At 38.2% G+C, this 16,789-nt stretch overlaps 1 protein-coding gene across 2 annotated transcripts in view; it reads right to left on the reverse strand.

Moving 5' to 3' along the window:
- Nucleotides 1-16,789, reverse strand: part of STAB1 (stabilin 1) — a 147,660-nt gene that overhangs the window by 2,107 nt on the left and 128,764 nt on the right. For both annotated transcript variants that reach the window (XM_087923982.1, XM_087923983.1), the window contains exons 58-67: nt 14,716-14,823; nt 12,979-13,172; nt 11,400-11,544; nt 10,620-10,753; nt 9,677-9,842; nt 9,447-9,553; nt 8,153-8,272; nt 4,089-4,235; nt 3,799-3,909; nt 1,254-1,400 (exon numbers count right to left, since the gene is read on the reverse strand). In XM_087923982.1, coding sequence (XP_087780108.1) covers nt 1,254-1,400; nt 3,799-3,909; nt 4,089-4,235; nt 8,153-8,272; nt 9,447-9,553; nt 9,677-9,842; nt 10,620-10,753; nt 11,400-11,544; nt 12,979-13,172; nt 14,716-14,823 — 1,379 coding nt within the window. The remainder of the gene's footprint in view (nt 1-1,253; nt 1,401-3,798; nt 3,910-4,088; nt 4,236-8,152; nt 8,273-9,446; nt 9,554-9,676; nt 9,843-10,619; nt 10,754-11,399; nt 11,545-12,978; nt 13,173-14,715; nt 14,824-16,789) is intronic.

The following is a 16,789-nucleotide window of genomic DNA, read 5'->3' on the forward strand; positions in this document are numbered from 1 at the left end:
AACCGCACCAGCATATGGTTTCACAAGGGGTCTGAGGATCTCATCTCAGTACCTAATGGCAGTCAGGCTACCTCTGGCGAGCACATGGAGGGCTGTGCAGCCCCCTAAAGAAATGCCGCCCCACACCATTACTGACCCACTGCCAAACTGGTCATGCTGGAGGATGTTGCAGGCAGCAGAACATTTTCCATGGCGTCTCCAGACCTTGTCATGTCTGTCACATGTGCTCAGTGTGAACCTGCTTTCATCTGTGAAGAGCACAGGATGCCAGTGGCGAATTTGCCAATCTTGGTGTTCTCTGGCAAATGCCAAACATCCTGCACGGTGTTGGGCTGTAAGCACAACCCCCACCTGTGGACGTCGGGTCCTCATACCACCCTCATGGAGTCTGTTTCTGACCATTTGAGCAGCCACGTGCACATTTATGGCCCGCTGGAGGTCATTTTGCAGGGCTCTGGCAGTACTCCTCCTGTCCCTCCTTGTACAAAGCGGAGGTAGTGGTCCTGATGCTGGGTTGTTGCCCTCCTATGGCCTCCTCCACATCTCCTGATGTACTGGCCTGTCTCCTGGTAGAGCCTCCATGCTCTGGACACTACGCTGACAGACACAGCAAACCTTCTTGCCACAGCTCACATTGATGTGCTATCCTGGATGAGCTGCACTACCTGAGTCACTTGTGTGGGTTGTAGACTCCGTCTCCTGCTACCACTAGAGTGAAAGCACTGACAGCATTCAAAGGTGACCAAACCATCAGCCAGAAAGCATAGGAACTGAGAAGTGATCTGTGGTCACCACCTGCAGAACCACTCCTTTATTGGGGATGTCTTGCTAACCGCCTATGCTTTCCACCTGTTGTCTATTCCATTTGCACAACAGCATGTGAAATTGTCAATCAGTGTTGCTACCTAAGTGGACAGTTTGATTTCACAGAAGTGTGATTGACTTGGAGTTACATTGTGTTGTTTAAGTGTTCCCTTTATTTTTTTGAGCAGTGTATAATTTCCTTAGCAACAATATGGAGACAGTTTGTTCTTGCTTTCCTGTTTCTCAACTTTCCTGGACAACTTAGATTTGATGACCCCATCCAAGTTCTAACTAGGTTTGACCCTGGTTAGCTTTATATATATATAATTTTGAAACTGTGGTTATGGAATCTGTCTCTCTCTCAATATACTAATAATATTTCATTTTTGATAACACACACAAACACACACACACGGTTACAAGCAAAGCTAAGGCTTGGATTTACCAACCCTAAAATAGCGAGAGTTGATCAGTTGGTTTCTCCTTTTGAAGCAGAAATAGGACAATCCAGCAATAGTTGCACAGAGCAGAACTATAGCAAAACCGGTGCTTATACCAATTGTCATAGCAGCAGAAGGTTTTACAGTACTCGAAACCTGTAAAAAGCAATACTATTTTCAAGTCATATCTTAATTATAAATTATTACTGTTACATGGCATTTTGGACCCCCAAATTAAATTTCAATGTGGTTCAGAATAGCAAAAAGCACAACCTGATATTAAAAAGAGGACTCTGCTGATTTTATGAAATGTAAATGCGTTTTTCAAACATCTTTAACATAAAGATTTTTTTAAAAAGACAAAGCAAAATAAAAGCTAAGCTTCTTGTGATAGTTGTGTACTTTGCACTTTGGTTTTATGTATAACTGTATTTAAAAAGATATACATAAATTAAAGTAGTCTGTATAATCTTCAGTTTTTATTGTTTTGTTTACTCTGCTAATTTTTCACATTGGCTAGAGTAAAAAAGCAACATGAAAGATTCATCTGGCTTTGGAGAAAATTGTATGCAACTTCATTTTTAGATCTTGTTTAAATTAGACTGATAACAATGTTTCTGAAGGATTAGATCATTATGTCTAGTTGTGTGCTAATGCTGTAAGGAAACATGTGCTTGGAGAACGTAATTCAGTTCCAGGATGCTAAATTATAAATGCACTGCAGCATTTGCTAAAGTGGAACCTTGTATTTTTATAGGAAATATACAGACCTAGGGTTGATGAATGTTTCAGTGTTTACTGACAGGCTGCCCCTTTGTCCTTGGGAAAGGGCAAGAAATGAAATAGTAGGGACTTTTAAGAAAAGCAATAAAATCAGCAGAGCAAGCTGAATGGGAACAGCAGTAATGAAAACCAAATAGATCTATTTCATCCTCTACAAAGATCAACTTTACAGAAATTTAATAACAAAACTGTTTTAAAATGGTAGATCTCACAAGATCTGACCATTTTAATACTATTTTTTGTCAAACTCCATGCAATCTTGGGAAACTTCACAAGATTTGGTAATATTGTGCAATTCAACCGTGTCTCTAATCATGTCCAGGGGGTGGGATACAACAGGGTTAACTACCGGTTCAGGATTTACGAGTTCCCTGCACGCTGTGAGCCACGCGCCTGTAAATCGTCATCAGAATGCTGTGTGCAGAGATGCAGCCTTTGAAACAGCCCTCTTTTCCTGTTTTTTTAACTGCAGCTGTGCCTTGTTCAGCAGCTGAAGTTGAAAAATCAGGATATAAAGATCAGGTAAGAGCCCGGGTGGATGGGTGGGCAAAAACACCAGAGACATAGAACCGGTTCTATGTCTGCTGCTCTTCAGAGCTACCGGATCTACAGAGGTGAACAGAACCAGTAGAAACTCACCCCCAATCACATCTCTGATGCCCAAAGAGATGGATTCTCTTCTTCCACTGCCTCCATTTCTGCCACCTCTCTCACTTTTCACTTTTCACTGCCAACATTCATAATTATGTTGTGTCTTAAACAGTCTTATGAACTCAAGGAAAACCAATTCTTTCTTCTATCATATTACCTTTGCTCAAAAAATGTATTCCATTAGTTAGTCTTTAGAAGTAGAAAATTATTTCTACTTGCGAAAAAAAAAAAGTACCACCATATTGCCTGCCATTTTAGATATATTTTAGAAAATCTATGATCACTACCATCCTGGGGAAGAGCAAATTTTGAAGTGGGAAGGAAGAATTGGAAAGTTCTGTATCTGAATGATTTATGTTCAATGATACAGACTGAGAGCATTAATTTTGCATTTTAAAAAAAGTTATTTGGACTCATATTTGCAATGCTCAGTACAATTTGTTCTGATTCCCAAAGAGTCCATCTCTTTGGGCATCAGAGACATGGTTAGAGATATGCTTAAATTGCAGGATATTACCAAATCTTGTGAAGTTTCCCAAGACTGCATGGAGTTTAATGAAAAATATGATTAAAATGCTCAAATCCTGTGAGAGCTACCATTTAAAACTAGTTTTGTTTGTTCTATTCAGTGGTGGGATTCAAATTTTTTTTACTACTGGTTTTGTGGGCATGGCTTGGTGGCTGTGGCAGGGGAAGGATACTGTAAATCTCCAGTCATAGGTGGTATTTGCTGGTTCTCCGAACTACTCAAAATTTCCACTACCGGTTTTCCAGAACTGGTCAGAACCTGCTGAATACCATCTCTGGTTCAACTGGTTAAGGCAGGAGACTGAGTTCAAGTCCTGCCTTAGCCATGAAAGCCAGCTGGGTGACTTTGGGCCGGTCACTCGTTCTCAGTGCATCCCACCTCACAGGGTTGTTGTTGTGGGGAAAACAGGGGAAGGAAAATGTGTTGGATATGTTCATCTCTTTGGGATGTTTGTAAAAAAAAATAAAAAATAAAGATGGGATATAAATAAATATATAAACTTGCAGAATACTACTCAGATCTTAATTCATAAAATAGGGAAAGAATGCAAAATATTTTCTTGTTTCTCAAGAAAAGAAACTGGTAACTAACCTGGTTATACTGCGGAGGAACCTTCAATGGACTCTGAATAGCATGAATAATCCCATTGGAAGCCAGAATATCCCATTCAACAATCACTGTATTGTTAATCGGTTCAGAAACCTGGTGCAGTAAAAGTAAACCAAGGAGCTTTAGTTTATCATTCACTGCAAATGAGCTGTAATTCAACTAGTTTAAGGCTTAAGAAATGCCACATATCCACTACTGTTTCAACCTTATCCAAAAAGATAAGACATAGAAGTTCATGGCTAACAGTCTGCGTAAAGCAAATTGATACTTACAATGAGAAAAGTTTGACTCAATGACTCTGCAATGGAAAGATTGTATCCTGCTTGGGAAGGTATTATTGTACCAGCTGTGAGATTGAAGCTTGAGAGGATAACGTCACGCAGTGATGCATGAAGTTTTACATCCTTGAGTGATAAAGACTAATAAAAGAAACAAAAGATACAGCTCAGACAAGTTATTTTACTGATGCGAAGAAAGCCAATTGCATGGAATACACAATATTGTATTTCACTATATTGTTGGTATGTCACCTACTTGAATACCCCAAAGGTGCTTTTGAAAAAGGCAACTGGACTTTCTTGGTTTTCAATGACTGTAGCCTTTATTCAGCCCTCTATAGTTTAACAATGATTCCATCGTACTGTACGTGCTTTTAACCTGCACACACTGATGTCAAAGGGGCAAAACAAAATGCTGGGCCCTGTAGTTACAGTGGATCGATTCATTGCATTGATTAGAATAACAGACTTGGAAGTAATCTTATGGGTCATCTAGTCCAACCCCCTGCTCAAGCAGGAGGTCCTATACCATTTCTGACAGGTGGCTGTCCAGTCTCTTCTTGAAAGCTTCCAGTGATGAAGCACCCATGACTTCAGAAGGTCAGCATTGGTTGCTGATATATGATTGTAAACTTGTAGGCCCATCAAAAATGAAAGGACCACTTCTTCCCGTTTGAGCTTCTTCGGCGACAGATCGAAACCTCATCTCTATGAGGCTTCGATCCGTGCTCACCACTGGAGCACCTTAAGCCAGCTGGTTTTGGGGCTAAGCCACCCCGTAGAGGTGGTGAAGAGGGGGGAGACTGCCCGCAGGGTTGAGGAGAGCCGCATCTCTCCTCCCCAGCTGGCCATTACTCCCTTTCCCAAAGGCGGTTGTAGCGGTGGTCAGAAATGGCCACCACAAAGAAGAACTGACCGGAAAATAATGTGCAGGAGGAAGATAAGAAGAGAAAGTTTTGGTTGACCGGGTCAAACAGCAAAAGCAACAAATAAGGTACCCTGGAATTTAAACTTAACAACATTGTTCCCAAAGAAGATTTTGAAGCTGCGAAGAAGAGAAAGAAGGGAAAGGATTAGGTTTTTTTTCTTCCCTTCCTTATACTGACAGCTAAGAGACTTAAGCAAGAAACTGAAAAAAAAAATCCACTTTGACATTAATAGGCATCTAAGCTGAAAATAAAAGTCAAAGGGATAAATAAAGATTTCTGGACATTTAAAAGTTTTTAAAAGCTGAAAAGGAGAAAAAAAAAGAATAGAAGGGCGGGATCTGGAAAAATGGAGGAGACTGCCTGGAACTAAGGAATGGAACTGTAATTAAAAGGAACTTACAGTGAAATTTTAACAAGATTCCTCAAAGATACATTTTAATGGAAACTTGGTAACAAAATAATAGAACCCCAGGAAGAGAAAGTGGAAAAAAGAAGCAAGTAGAAACAGCCTTGGATTATTTGGATTACTTGGTGATTTTTGGTTTTTGCATCTAGATGACTAAAATTAACTGGGTGGTTGTTTAAAAGTTTTTAAAATGGTATCACTCTTAGAAGAACTGAAAATGGAACTTAAAAAATGGAAAGACGCACAAGAAGGGAGAAGTTCTTTTGGCTTCGTGTTTCAATTCTTAGAAATTGAGATCTGGAACTATGAGAAGCAACAAGAAACACTTGCAGAACAAGAAGATTGGGACAAAGAAGAAGCCATCTTTAATGATCAAATAATTTTAAGTGGGGGAAAAAAAGAAAAGGGGGGAAAGAGAATGAAAAGTTTAAGATTAGAAAAAAACAACCAAAAAGAAGAACAATTTGAAAGATAAGTATAATATTAGAAAGCAACAGAAGAGGGAATTACAGATGAGAGAGTTAGAAGTAGAGAGACGAGGGGATAAAAAGGAGAGGGAGAAGAAGAGGGGGAAGAAGGCAAGGAAAAGAAGTTGTAAAAGACAGAAACAAGAAATGGAGAAACAGGGAAAAGATGTAAGGATTGTAACCATAAGTTTGTTTCGAGATAATGGGTGAAAATTTAATTGTAAAAGGGATTCTGCAAAGGTATATAAGATAGCTTTGTTACATTACAAATAGAAATAACTTTAGAAAATATAATGATGGATAAAATATTTATTGTAATGCAGTGGGATGTTTGTTAATAAATGAATGAATTAAAATGATTGAGAGAATTAAAAGGGAACATTTTTAATTATTAGTAATGATTTATAAAAATATAAGTGAGAAATATGGGGAAAAAAAGAATTAACTATGGAAAGTTTATAAGTGTTCCCAAGGAAGTATGATATTCAATTGAAAAGAAATGTTAAAGATGTTAAGATTTTAATGCATATTAATGATAGAATTGAATTGGAATGGAATGTGTTTTATTTACATATATATGTAATTTTTTCTTTTTAAGAATATAGTGTCTATTTTAAGAATGTACCAAGCAGAAGTTATGTATTATATTGAATTTGGAAGTTATGTATTATATTGAATGCTATAATCTTAAAGCTATACATTGAAGCTTAAATAAGCTTGAAGCTTGAATGGATAAAATTAAAGGATATAAAGGTGTCATATTCTAATTAGTAACTACAGGGAAAAATTTGTTTAATAAGAAAAGATAATGTGAAATTGTAACAGGACAGACAAAAGTATAAATATAATGATTTGAATTGAGATAATCAAAACAAAGTGGAGAAAATTAGAAGAGGGGAAAAACTATGTAGAAAATATAAAATGGTAATAAGATATGGAATAGAATATAAAAATGAGCATGAAATTGAGTTTTGTGTCTGTATGAAGAAGTGATAATTTGGGACCATGCTATTTTCAAAAAAGATGTTTTATTTGTATTTTGTTTTTGTGAAAACCCAAATAAAATTTTCAAAAAAATATATGAAAGGACCATAGGCCTAGTAAATTTACCCACAAACTTATAGGGAAAATGGCAACTTCTACACCTATAGTAAAAGGGAACATCCATTTTTCGAAGTACAGAGATAAAGTGAGAGCAAATGTCTCATTGGTAGTTAAAACATATGTTTTCTTTTATGTACACTGAGAGCATTTGCACCAAGACAAATTCTTTGTGTGTCCAATCACAATCGGCCAATAAAGAATTCTATTCTATTCTATTCTATTCTATTCTATTCTATTCATAGTCTAATAGAAGACTGCTCAAATCTTGCTTTCTTCTCGAGGCTAAGCATATTACTTTTTATTTAAGTAAAGCCCACAAAGTAGCATAAATTATCTGAATTACACATTTCCAGTCCTTCTAATGCAGGTTGTCCTTGCACTGGCATATTATGAGAATTTCTCTCCTTTTTCTCATTGGGAATCAATTTAATAAACAGAAAATGTCAACAAAACCCTTAAAACACTTCCTGCTTTTTGTTGATTACCAAATTTAAGGTTGCTTCCTTTAAGTCAGACAGTTCAGAAGTTAATCTGAAGTTCTGTCAGGATTATGTTTGATAATATTTAGCAGTGTCCTTTGCTGATGAAGCCATTATTCACATTGTTATTAAACAATGCAAGTATGGGTGCTGTATGATTATCTAATCTCATTGCTTTTACTAAAACATGAATTGCAATTGAATTGAAAGTTCACATTGGGATAGTTTAATCTACTATAATAATATAATAAACCCCACCGCTTTTACAGTTTAACTGCCCTTGCTCTCCCAAAGCACCAAAGCAGTTAAACATTTGGAGAAAATTGTGAGAATTCTTCCAGTTGCTATCCTATCATAAAGCTAAAATACCAGGATTTCATGAGAAAATGGAATATATATTTATTCATTAACTTCTTCTGCATTTGCTTTAAAAGAACCTGAATTTCCTGCTACGCTACAACTAATATCTTTACTAGAAAATAAGGTCCAGTCAAAGGCAGATAGTTTATCTGTATGTAACTCATATAGTTTGCCACAGATATCACCGATATTAGCTTGACTCAATTTATTCTTGATGATTTGTTTTTGTTGGGTTTTTTTTTTGAGGTGGCACAAAATTATTCTCCCTTCTAATTAAGGCCACACCACCAGTGTCCATTTTTGTGATCCTTACTGTATTATCTCCAAAGCCAGAGTTCAAGGGTACAAAAAGAGTTTTATAAGCGAGGTCCTCAGAGAGGAAATTTAAAAAATCTACTCCTTCTTGAGTGGTATTAGCAAAATCCAGAATTATCTGAAAAAGAGGAGGGAAAATATGATTAACCAGGAATATTATTATTACTATGTTGAATTCAAATGTATCAAGGGGAACATTTCTAAGCAGTATCTACAGGGAATAGAAAATTTGAATTTTCCTCCCCTCCTAAACTACGGGGCATTTGCAAAACAATATCCTGTCCCTGGGTAAAAGTAGGTAGATAACAGCAATTTGACAGATCAAAATTTAAATCCCCCACTTGCTTTTCAATGTAGCTTATCTTTTCACTTCAAAGAAATAAAAGACTGATGCTGGATCCTTTAAGGAATAGTTGAATATTGTTTCATTAATTCTGGTATTTGATCTGAATAATGAGACACTGTTGTAGAGCATTCAAAAAGTGCATAAACTAGTTTTATTAAAAACAAGTTATGTTTATCTCACCCTTAAAAAACATCATATATTTCAAACTTTTTCAGCAAAAAATACAAGTGTGGTATAGATCAGTCTAAAGCAAATTGGAGGAAATAACAATAGTAATTGCACTTTACTTATATGCCGCTTTACAGTCCTCTCTAAGTGGTTTACAGAGTCCCCAACAATTTGTGTCCTCATTTTACCCACCTCAGAAGGATGGAAGGCTGAGTCAACCTCAAGCCTGATGAAAATCGAACTGCCAAACTGCTGGCAGCCGGCAGTCAGCAGAAGTAACCTGTAGTACCGCATTCTAACTACTGCGCCACCAGTGTAGCAAAGCAACACAGAAAGTTTAAGCTACAGTTAACATACATTTTAAAATCAACATGTAAGTCTAGAAATAACATATTGAATGTTGTAAGAAGAATCCAAAGCTGAACCCAGATTCAGGCTGTGAAGACTACAGTACTTTTTGAATTCAAATTCAAAAAGATTTGAAAAGCAGTCAACATTGAGCAAACATTAACTTACATGTTGGTAACTTTTGGTATGAATAAATATTTTTCTCCAAAGTTTCCAAATATATTTTCTCTAAATTCAGAGCATGTATTTGGAATAATAGTGTGTGACATATAGATGTATCTGAACCAGGCTTGAAGGAAGGAATAATTATCACTAGCAATTTTTTAAAAAGATACCATCATCTTCATAATTACTGCTTATGTTTCACTGGTCATTCACAAATATATCCATCGCAACAAAGCTACAGGATTAAAGTACTATTAAAACTTACTGAATAGAAGACTGAAAAGTTTGCCTGTTGAGCCAGCACATCCAAAAGGCTGCCTGTGCAAGAATAGCCATCTCCAATGTACCCATCCTTACAATTACACTGTACATCTGAAAAAGAAACAAAATTTGGTGGTATTTGCACTGGAGACAAAGTCTAAGATTTTGTAAGAGTTCTTATGCAGGGGAAAGGCATAAACAAGATGACACTTATGGCCTCATTTATTTTCTCACCTTGAATTTGATAGCAGTAGGCATCCCACTTTTCACTGACATTGTTACGATAGCCATAGTTTACAATGCCCACATGATGAGTACCACAGTTCTGACTTGGGTATACCGTTGGGTAACCGGCTGTATGGTTAAAAAGCCAACCTACTATACAGAGGTGGAACCCCATCTAGAAAAAGAAGAAAGACAGGCTTTTCAAAACATTTGAAAACATTTGAAACATAAGAGCCACAGTGGCACAGGGGTTAGAGTGCAGTAATGCAGTCTACTTCTGCTGACTGCTGGCTGACTGCAATTGGGCATTTCAAATCTCACCAGGCTCAAGGTTGACTCCATCTTTCCAAGGTGGGTAAAATAAGGAGCCAGATTGTTGGGGGGCAATATTACACTGACTCTGTAAACTGCTTAGAGAGGGCTGTTAAGCACTGTAAAGCGGTATATAAGTCTAAGTGCTATTGCTATTGCTATTTCAATACTCAGATATATTTCAACAAATATTTCTGACTATTCATACCTTGACAAGATTGTCTTGTACAATAATAAACTTAAACCTTGTATAATAATAAGCTGAAGCTTTCTTAATGTGGCACTCAATGGGCTATGCCCTGTCTGGCTTGAAACAAGCAACTTTTCATTTTCTCTGCATGGCTGCCAGCATCTCATGGTACGAAAACAAATACACTCACATTGAGTCATTCACTTTTTTCTTTAAAGAAAGAATTGGATGACATCTCCTGAAGGATTCCTTTTTGAATTAGTTTAAATTCGTTATTTCAATGTGAAGTAGATGAAAAAGTGAGACTCCAGTGGGACCCATCGGGAGTTTTAAAGCTTCTTCGGACAAAGAAGACAAAGTTCAACCAGGAAAGCACATCTAGTGTGACTGATCACACAGACCAAAACCTGAGACACTAAATGAATTGATATCACTGTGTTGCCTTGTTACCTGCTGAGCAGCAGACAGCTGCTGAAGAGTGGCCAGGGTAGCTCCCTCAGCTGCACACGAAGCTTCGGCCTCTTCATAGGTAAAATTGTACTTTCCTGAAGGAGACTGCAGGTGGAACACACCAACTGTTTTGTCTGGAGAACAATCACAGAATATTATGTCTACTAAGCTTTGTTGAGATGTGGGTCAGATTTGGAAAAAGACACTTTGAAATGTTAGAGGAGACGTTCAATATTTTTATTCTAAATGCCTGGATTTTAATGGATATCTAAACAAAGGATAAGCAAGGATTATGGCAGAAATAGGAATGATATTAGAAAAGGAAGTTAATTAAATGCATGTTCAAAGAAATGAGAATATTCTAAGACTAAATCCAAGACTATTGAATAAAATTTCATCCAAAGAATAAGAAAAATCACATTGGATCAGACATTGGTCTCCCTAGTCTATATGGGCACGGCAGCATCCCATTCATTCCTTTTCCTCCAAAGAAAGGAGAAGTATGCCACAAGGAGAAAAAAAATGGGGAGGAATTGAGAAGCAAATTAATACATTTAGATTATTCTAAAGTAAGAGACCCCCCAAAAAAAATCTGATTTGGACTTGACCAATTATGTGCCTTTACAGATCACAAAGGGCATCTTTAACTATGCCAGTGTAAGGGATGAGACTCTCCTCTCCAAAAGTGAGAAACTCCCCCTCCCCTAAGTAATACAGTAGAAAGTAGAAAAAAATGACAAGATCATCCAAGGGACCACAGAATAGGGGGAAAAATTCTACCCTCGAAATGCAGGTCAGTACAAATAGCCTCCACATGGCATTGCCCGTTCTCTTCCAAGCAACGGTCTGTGGGGGGAATAACTTCCTTGAAGCACTGTAATCCATTTCCAACGTAACCCGCCTTGCATTCGCACCTCCGGGTATTCTGCAAGGCAAGGAACCCAGCATTACTGCACTCTTAACAGCCAGAGCAGACAATCAAAACAGTGGTAGACAGCAAAGAGCATGGAATACAAAAAGAACTCAGCAGCAAGCCAAATGAAACAGTAAAAGTCAGTTAAATCTCCTTTTCCACAGTTATTAAACAGTTTATTTTCTAGATTGTAGCATTATAGGAGCCTCTGTGGCGCAATGGTTAGAGTGCAGTACGGCAAGCTACTTCTGCAGCCAGCTGCCTACAATTTGGCAGTTCAAATCTCACCAGGCTCAAGGTTAACTCAGCCTTCCATCCTTCCGAGGTGGGTAAAATGAGGACCCAAATTGTTGGGGGAAATATGCTGACTCTGTAAACTGCTTAGAAAGGGCTGTAAGGCACTATAAAGCAGTATATAAGTGTAAGTGCTATTGCTATTATTTTCACTACACTTCCAATATAAGGAAAAATATTCTATGTAGCTAGGGATCTGGGCTTTGAGGTTTCTGTGCATTTGCACTCCCTAAAATGTCACTTCCTTGAGCCCTGGTGGCACAGTGGTTAGAATGCAGTATTGTAGGCAGATTCTGTCCAAAGCCTGGAATCTGATCCTGATGGGGCTCAAGATTGACTCTGCCTTCCATCCTCCCAAGGTCAATAAAATGAGAATCCAGATTATTGGGGGCCATATGCTGATTTTGTAAACTACCCAGAGAGTGCTGTGAAATACCATGGGGGGTATATAAGTCTAACTGCTATTGCTATTCCTTGGGGTGCAGCCTTGGTGGTGCAGTGGTTAGAATGCAGTATCGCAGGCTAACTCACTGCTCACTCCAGGAGTTTGAATCTCACTCAACTCAAGGTTGACTCAGCCTTCCATCCTTCCGAGGTCAGTAAAAATGAGGACCCAGATTGTTAGGGTCAATATGCTGACTCTGTAAACTGCATAGAAAGGGCTGTAAAGCAGTGTGAGGCAATATGTAAGTCTAAGTGCTATTGCTATTCCTATTTTCTCAAAAATAAGGTCTATTGTTGATCTGAAAGTTACTTTTGTTTTCAAAATCGGGCTGCCAACTAGTTAAATACAGTAGTTTCTGTTTTTTCTAGAGTGCGAAATTTTACACTAAGAAGGAAAGAAACCTCCTATGTGACAGGAATTTATGGAGCTACTATAAGTTACACAAACAATAGTGTTTAATATGTGAAGTGAGTATTTGATACTTGGACAAGAAAAGAAAATCAATATTCCACTGTGCACCATTGTCCTTCTTTTCCAGCCAACTGGGAAAAATCTCTTCGAAAGAAGGTCACCTAGACATAGACATTTGTCATGAGGCTGTTAAGAAGTCCCAAGTTTCTACAAACAATTTCTCAAAAAATCTTTATGATTTCATTTCACAAAGATTGTTACAAATATGAGCATGCAGAGTTATGTCCGATACTTACTGGACCTGTGGTAATACAAATTGCATGCTCGCTACAGTGTCCATTCCTTCCATCTGCACATATGTCAATAGGATTGCAGATGTAGCCATCACCTTGATAGTCCACTAAGCAGGTGCAGAAGACATCTGTTCCATTCTGTGTGCACTTAGCGTGGTTGCTGCAGCCACCGTTGTTGCTTCCACACTGGTCAATCACTACATCAGAAAGTACCATTCAGTAATGCATAACTTTTGAATCTGCCTATTACTTACGGAGTAAAGTCAGGCTGACCAGATTCCCTCAATTCCATTCTATAATTGTTCTAAAATTCCAGATTTTGATACTGCTTGGGTTGACTTCAAGTCAATTTTGGAACATTAGAATAAAGCTTGTATATGCAATCAAAATAGGATTTTTTTTTTAAAAAACCCAAACTTTAAAATGTTCTAGGTTCTGGTTTCTCCTCACCCTAACCCTAACTCTAACCCAGTTCCTCAATCATTTAAATGTCATATTATTTTATATTTTTAGTTATAAGCAAAATACATGCCATGGTGGCGCAGTGGTTAGAATGCAGTACTGCAGGCTATTTCTGCTGCCTGCTGGCTGCCTGCAATTTGGCAGTTCAAATCTCATCAGGCTCAATATTGACTCAGCCTTCCATTCTCCCGAAGTCAGTAAAATGAGGACCCAGATTGTTGGGGGCAGTATGGCGACTCTTAGTAAACCGCTAAGAGAGGGCTGTAAAGCACTGTAAAGCAGTATATAAGTCTAAGTGCTATTACTATTTTTAACAAGATTTTAATTCAAAGAAAGCAAGTGAGCATCACTGAGTTTGAGTAAATTGAAAAATGTATCTCACCAACAAGGAGGTATGTTAACATTCTAATGCTATTCTTGAGAGTTTATTGCTATATTAGCTACTATTTTCCATACTTCAGAAGGTATTTGGGGAGATGAAACAATCTTAAAATACTTCTGAAATGATTTAAGTAGTACAGTAAAATAAGTTACTTTTTTGGACATTCTTCTTTATCTCTAACATTTTTGAATTGTAAGCCACCCAGATTCATTCACTGGGATGGGCAGCTATAGAAATTGAATAAAGGAATAAATAAAATTGACAAAAAGCAGGATTTTGTGCATAAAAATAGTTACCGCTACAACCCCACCTAAGTTTTTATTTTCAGAAAAATGATGCTCATCGAGAAATAGAAAATTCTGATCAATGCCCAATTCAATTTTAAAAGAGGAAAAGAAAAAGGGATTGGAAAATTCAGGCAAGATGATATCTTCAGGAATCATTCCAGAAAGTTTTCTACAGTGATTTGGTATCTATAAATCTGGAATCATGATTCTTCTCTATTTGGGAATTATCAATTAATTCTTTACATTGTAAACTGACTTTCTCAGACAAAGATTTTCTAGGATTCTAATAACTCTAAAGATATGATGATGATGATGATGATGATGATGATGATGATGACAACTCTCAGCAGTGAAACTCCATACAGGCCTTGGAAGAGACTGTTTGAAAGATAGGTTTCTGGTTGTAATAATGTGGCTTGCATGAAAAACCAGACATACTTATACTGGAGGGCTTGTGTGAAAATGAAATTGAAGCATTGCAACAGAGAAGCACCCAATGTTATTGTGAAGGAGGTAGTCTTATGTCCTGAAATTATACTAACGTTTTAACAACAGGCTGGAACACTGCTTGCAAATGTTTAGATTTACCCTTTGCAATTGCAACCATACCTGTGCAGCTCTTTCCATCTCCCTCGTAATAGAGGTTACATTCACAGATATTATTAGCCCGGCAGACAGCATTTGGATGGCAGGCTGGGGAGCACTGAGGCACTGCAGCTAAATATATATGTGAACAAAGCAGACAAATCCATACATTCACTTTGGAATTAGACACATAGTTTGATTAATGTTGTGCATTAATGCATCTACCAATTCTGCTGGATTTTACAACTGGAAATCCTCATTACGGAAAAATCTTTTACCCACTTTGGAAAAGGGAGTCTTGCTGCCCTACATATTTTCTGGCAAGAAAAAATCAGTTATGAATGACTATGCATTAAAATGCCTTCAATGAAACAGTTGAGCAGCATTTACCCAATTAACCTTATTCACCAAATCACCTATTTCGCTTTTCACTGCCATGGATGAACCTGTCACCTCAAGGAAATCCTTTTTTTCAAAGATACTTCAAGGAAATCCTTTCTTTCCAGATCATGTTTTTAATACTTATGATACAGCTGGACTGAACATATTTGATTCTCATCCCGTTGTCTGCATGACTTACTTTTCACAACTGGGATAGAATGAGAACAGGTAGTAAATTGTGTTATGTGAGATTAAGGATCAGTTGCTCTTGGATAGGCAGTCCTGAACAGATTTCAGGTAAAAATAAAAATAATCAGCACGGCATGATTGCATGTATGTAAGAATATATGTATGCGTGCATGTATGTATTTATTCATGTATGCATGTACAGTGGAACCTCAGGTTGCGACCATAATCCATGCCAGGACTACGTTCACAACCTGATTTGGTTGTTACCAGAAGCATGACTGTCTGCGTATGCGTGGACCCCCCAAAAAGAAAAAATAATGGCGCTGAAGGGGAAATCGCCACGGCAGGGAAAATTGCTATGGTGATTTTTGGGTTTGCTTGGTCGCCACCCTAAGATCTGTTCATGACCAGAAGCAAAACAGAAGCAAAAATTCTGGTCGTCACCCGATTTGGTCATGAACAGAAGTGTTCACCACTCAAGGTTCCACAGTATGCATGAATGGGCTTCAAAAATTTTAGCAATGGGGTCTCTTCCCGGTTGCTGGGTGAGTGTGGGCATGGTGGGCATGGCCTACTCAGCCTCCTGCATCATGGCGGGGTGTGTGTGTTTTTGCCCTCCCCGGGCTCTGGAGGCTTTTCTTGAATCTCTGGGAGGGTAAAAATGGTCTCCCTGGGCACTTGAGGCTCTCTGGAAACTGGAAACAGGCCTGATTCTGACCTTCCCGAACTTCCAGGAGGCCTGTTTTTTGCCCTCCCTGAGCTTCCTCATGCACCCTGCATCGAAAACAGGCCACGTAGGGACTCCTGGGAGGGGTGGGGCCGGAGGGATTTGTGGGTTCCCACAAACTGCAGAATCTTAGCTAGAGGATCTCCTGAACCCCTGCAAACCCCCAGCAGCCAACCCCTGTATGCATGTATGTATGGCTTTGAGTCAGCTTTAACTCCTGGAGACTGCCTGAATTCGTTTCTGTAATTTTCTTGACAAACTTTTAGTCCTTGTTGAGTGACCACTCATTAAATGACTACTTGAAGTGATGACAGTGAATGAGTGTCACACATTCTCCATTTGCGACCTCTGCTGCTGGCTTCTAGCAAGCCAAGTCATCAAGGGAGTCAGCAGGAGATCACAAAGGGCAATGTGGGATGCGGTATTTGCCTAACAAAGGCCACTGGTACTGCCACAGCTACTGTCATAAGTGATATCATCTCTGATAATTGTGTTACTTAAGTGATGGTGTTGCTCTCCCAATTACCATTGTTAAGTGAGGACTATCGGTATGAGAGAGAGGGAGGAGGGGAGGGAGAGGGAAATTCAGAATGTTCATCTCTTTGCGATCAAAGCAATGATGAACACAAAAGAGATTTTTAACGTGCATTCTGCCCACACGTTCATTGCCATCCGTGCCATCCATGCAAAGTCTGGCTGAACTGCTATCAAAGCCAAATGCAAATAGAAGCAATGAATGCAACCAATCAACATCAAACCTATAAATAAATAAAACAAATTACAATACAATAAACAACATCA

The sequence above is a fragment of the Pseudonaja textilis genome, chromosome 2, assembly GCF_049901715.1.
Source record: "Pseudonaja textilis isolate UNSWEBS1 chromosome 2, rPseTex1.2, whole genome shotgun sequence".
NCBI lineage: Eukaryota > Metazoa > Chordata > Lepidosauria > Squamata > Elapidae > Pseudonaja > Pseudonaja textilis.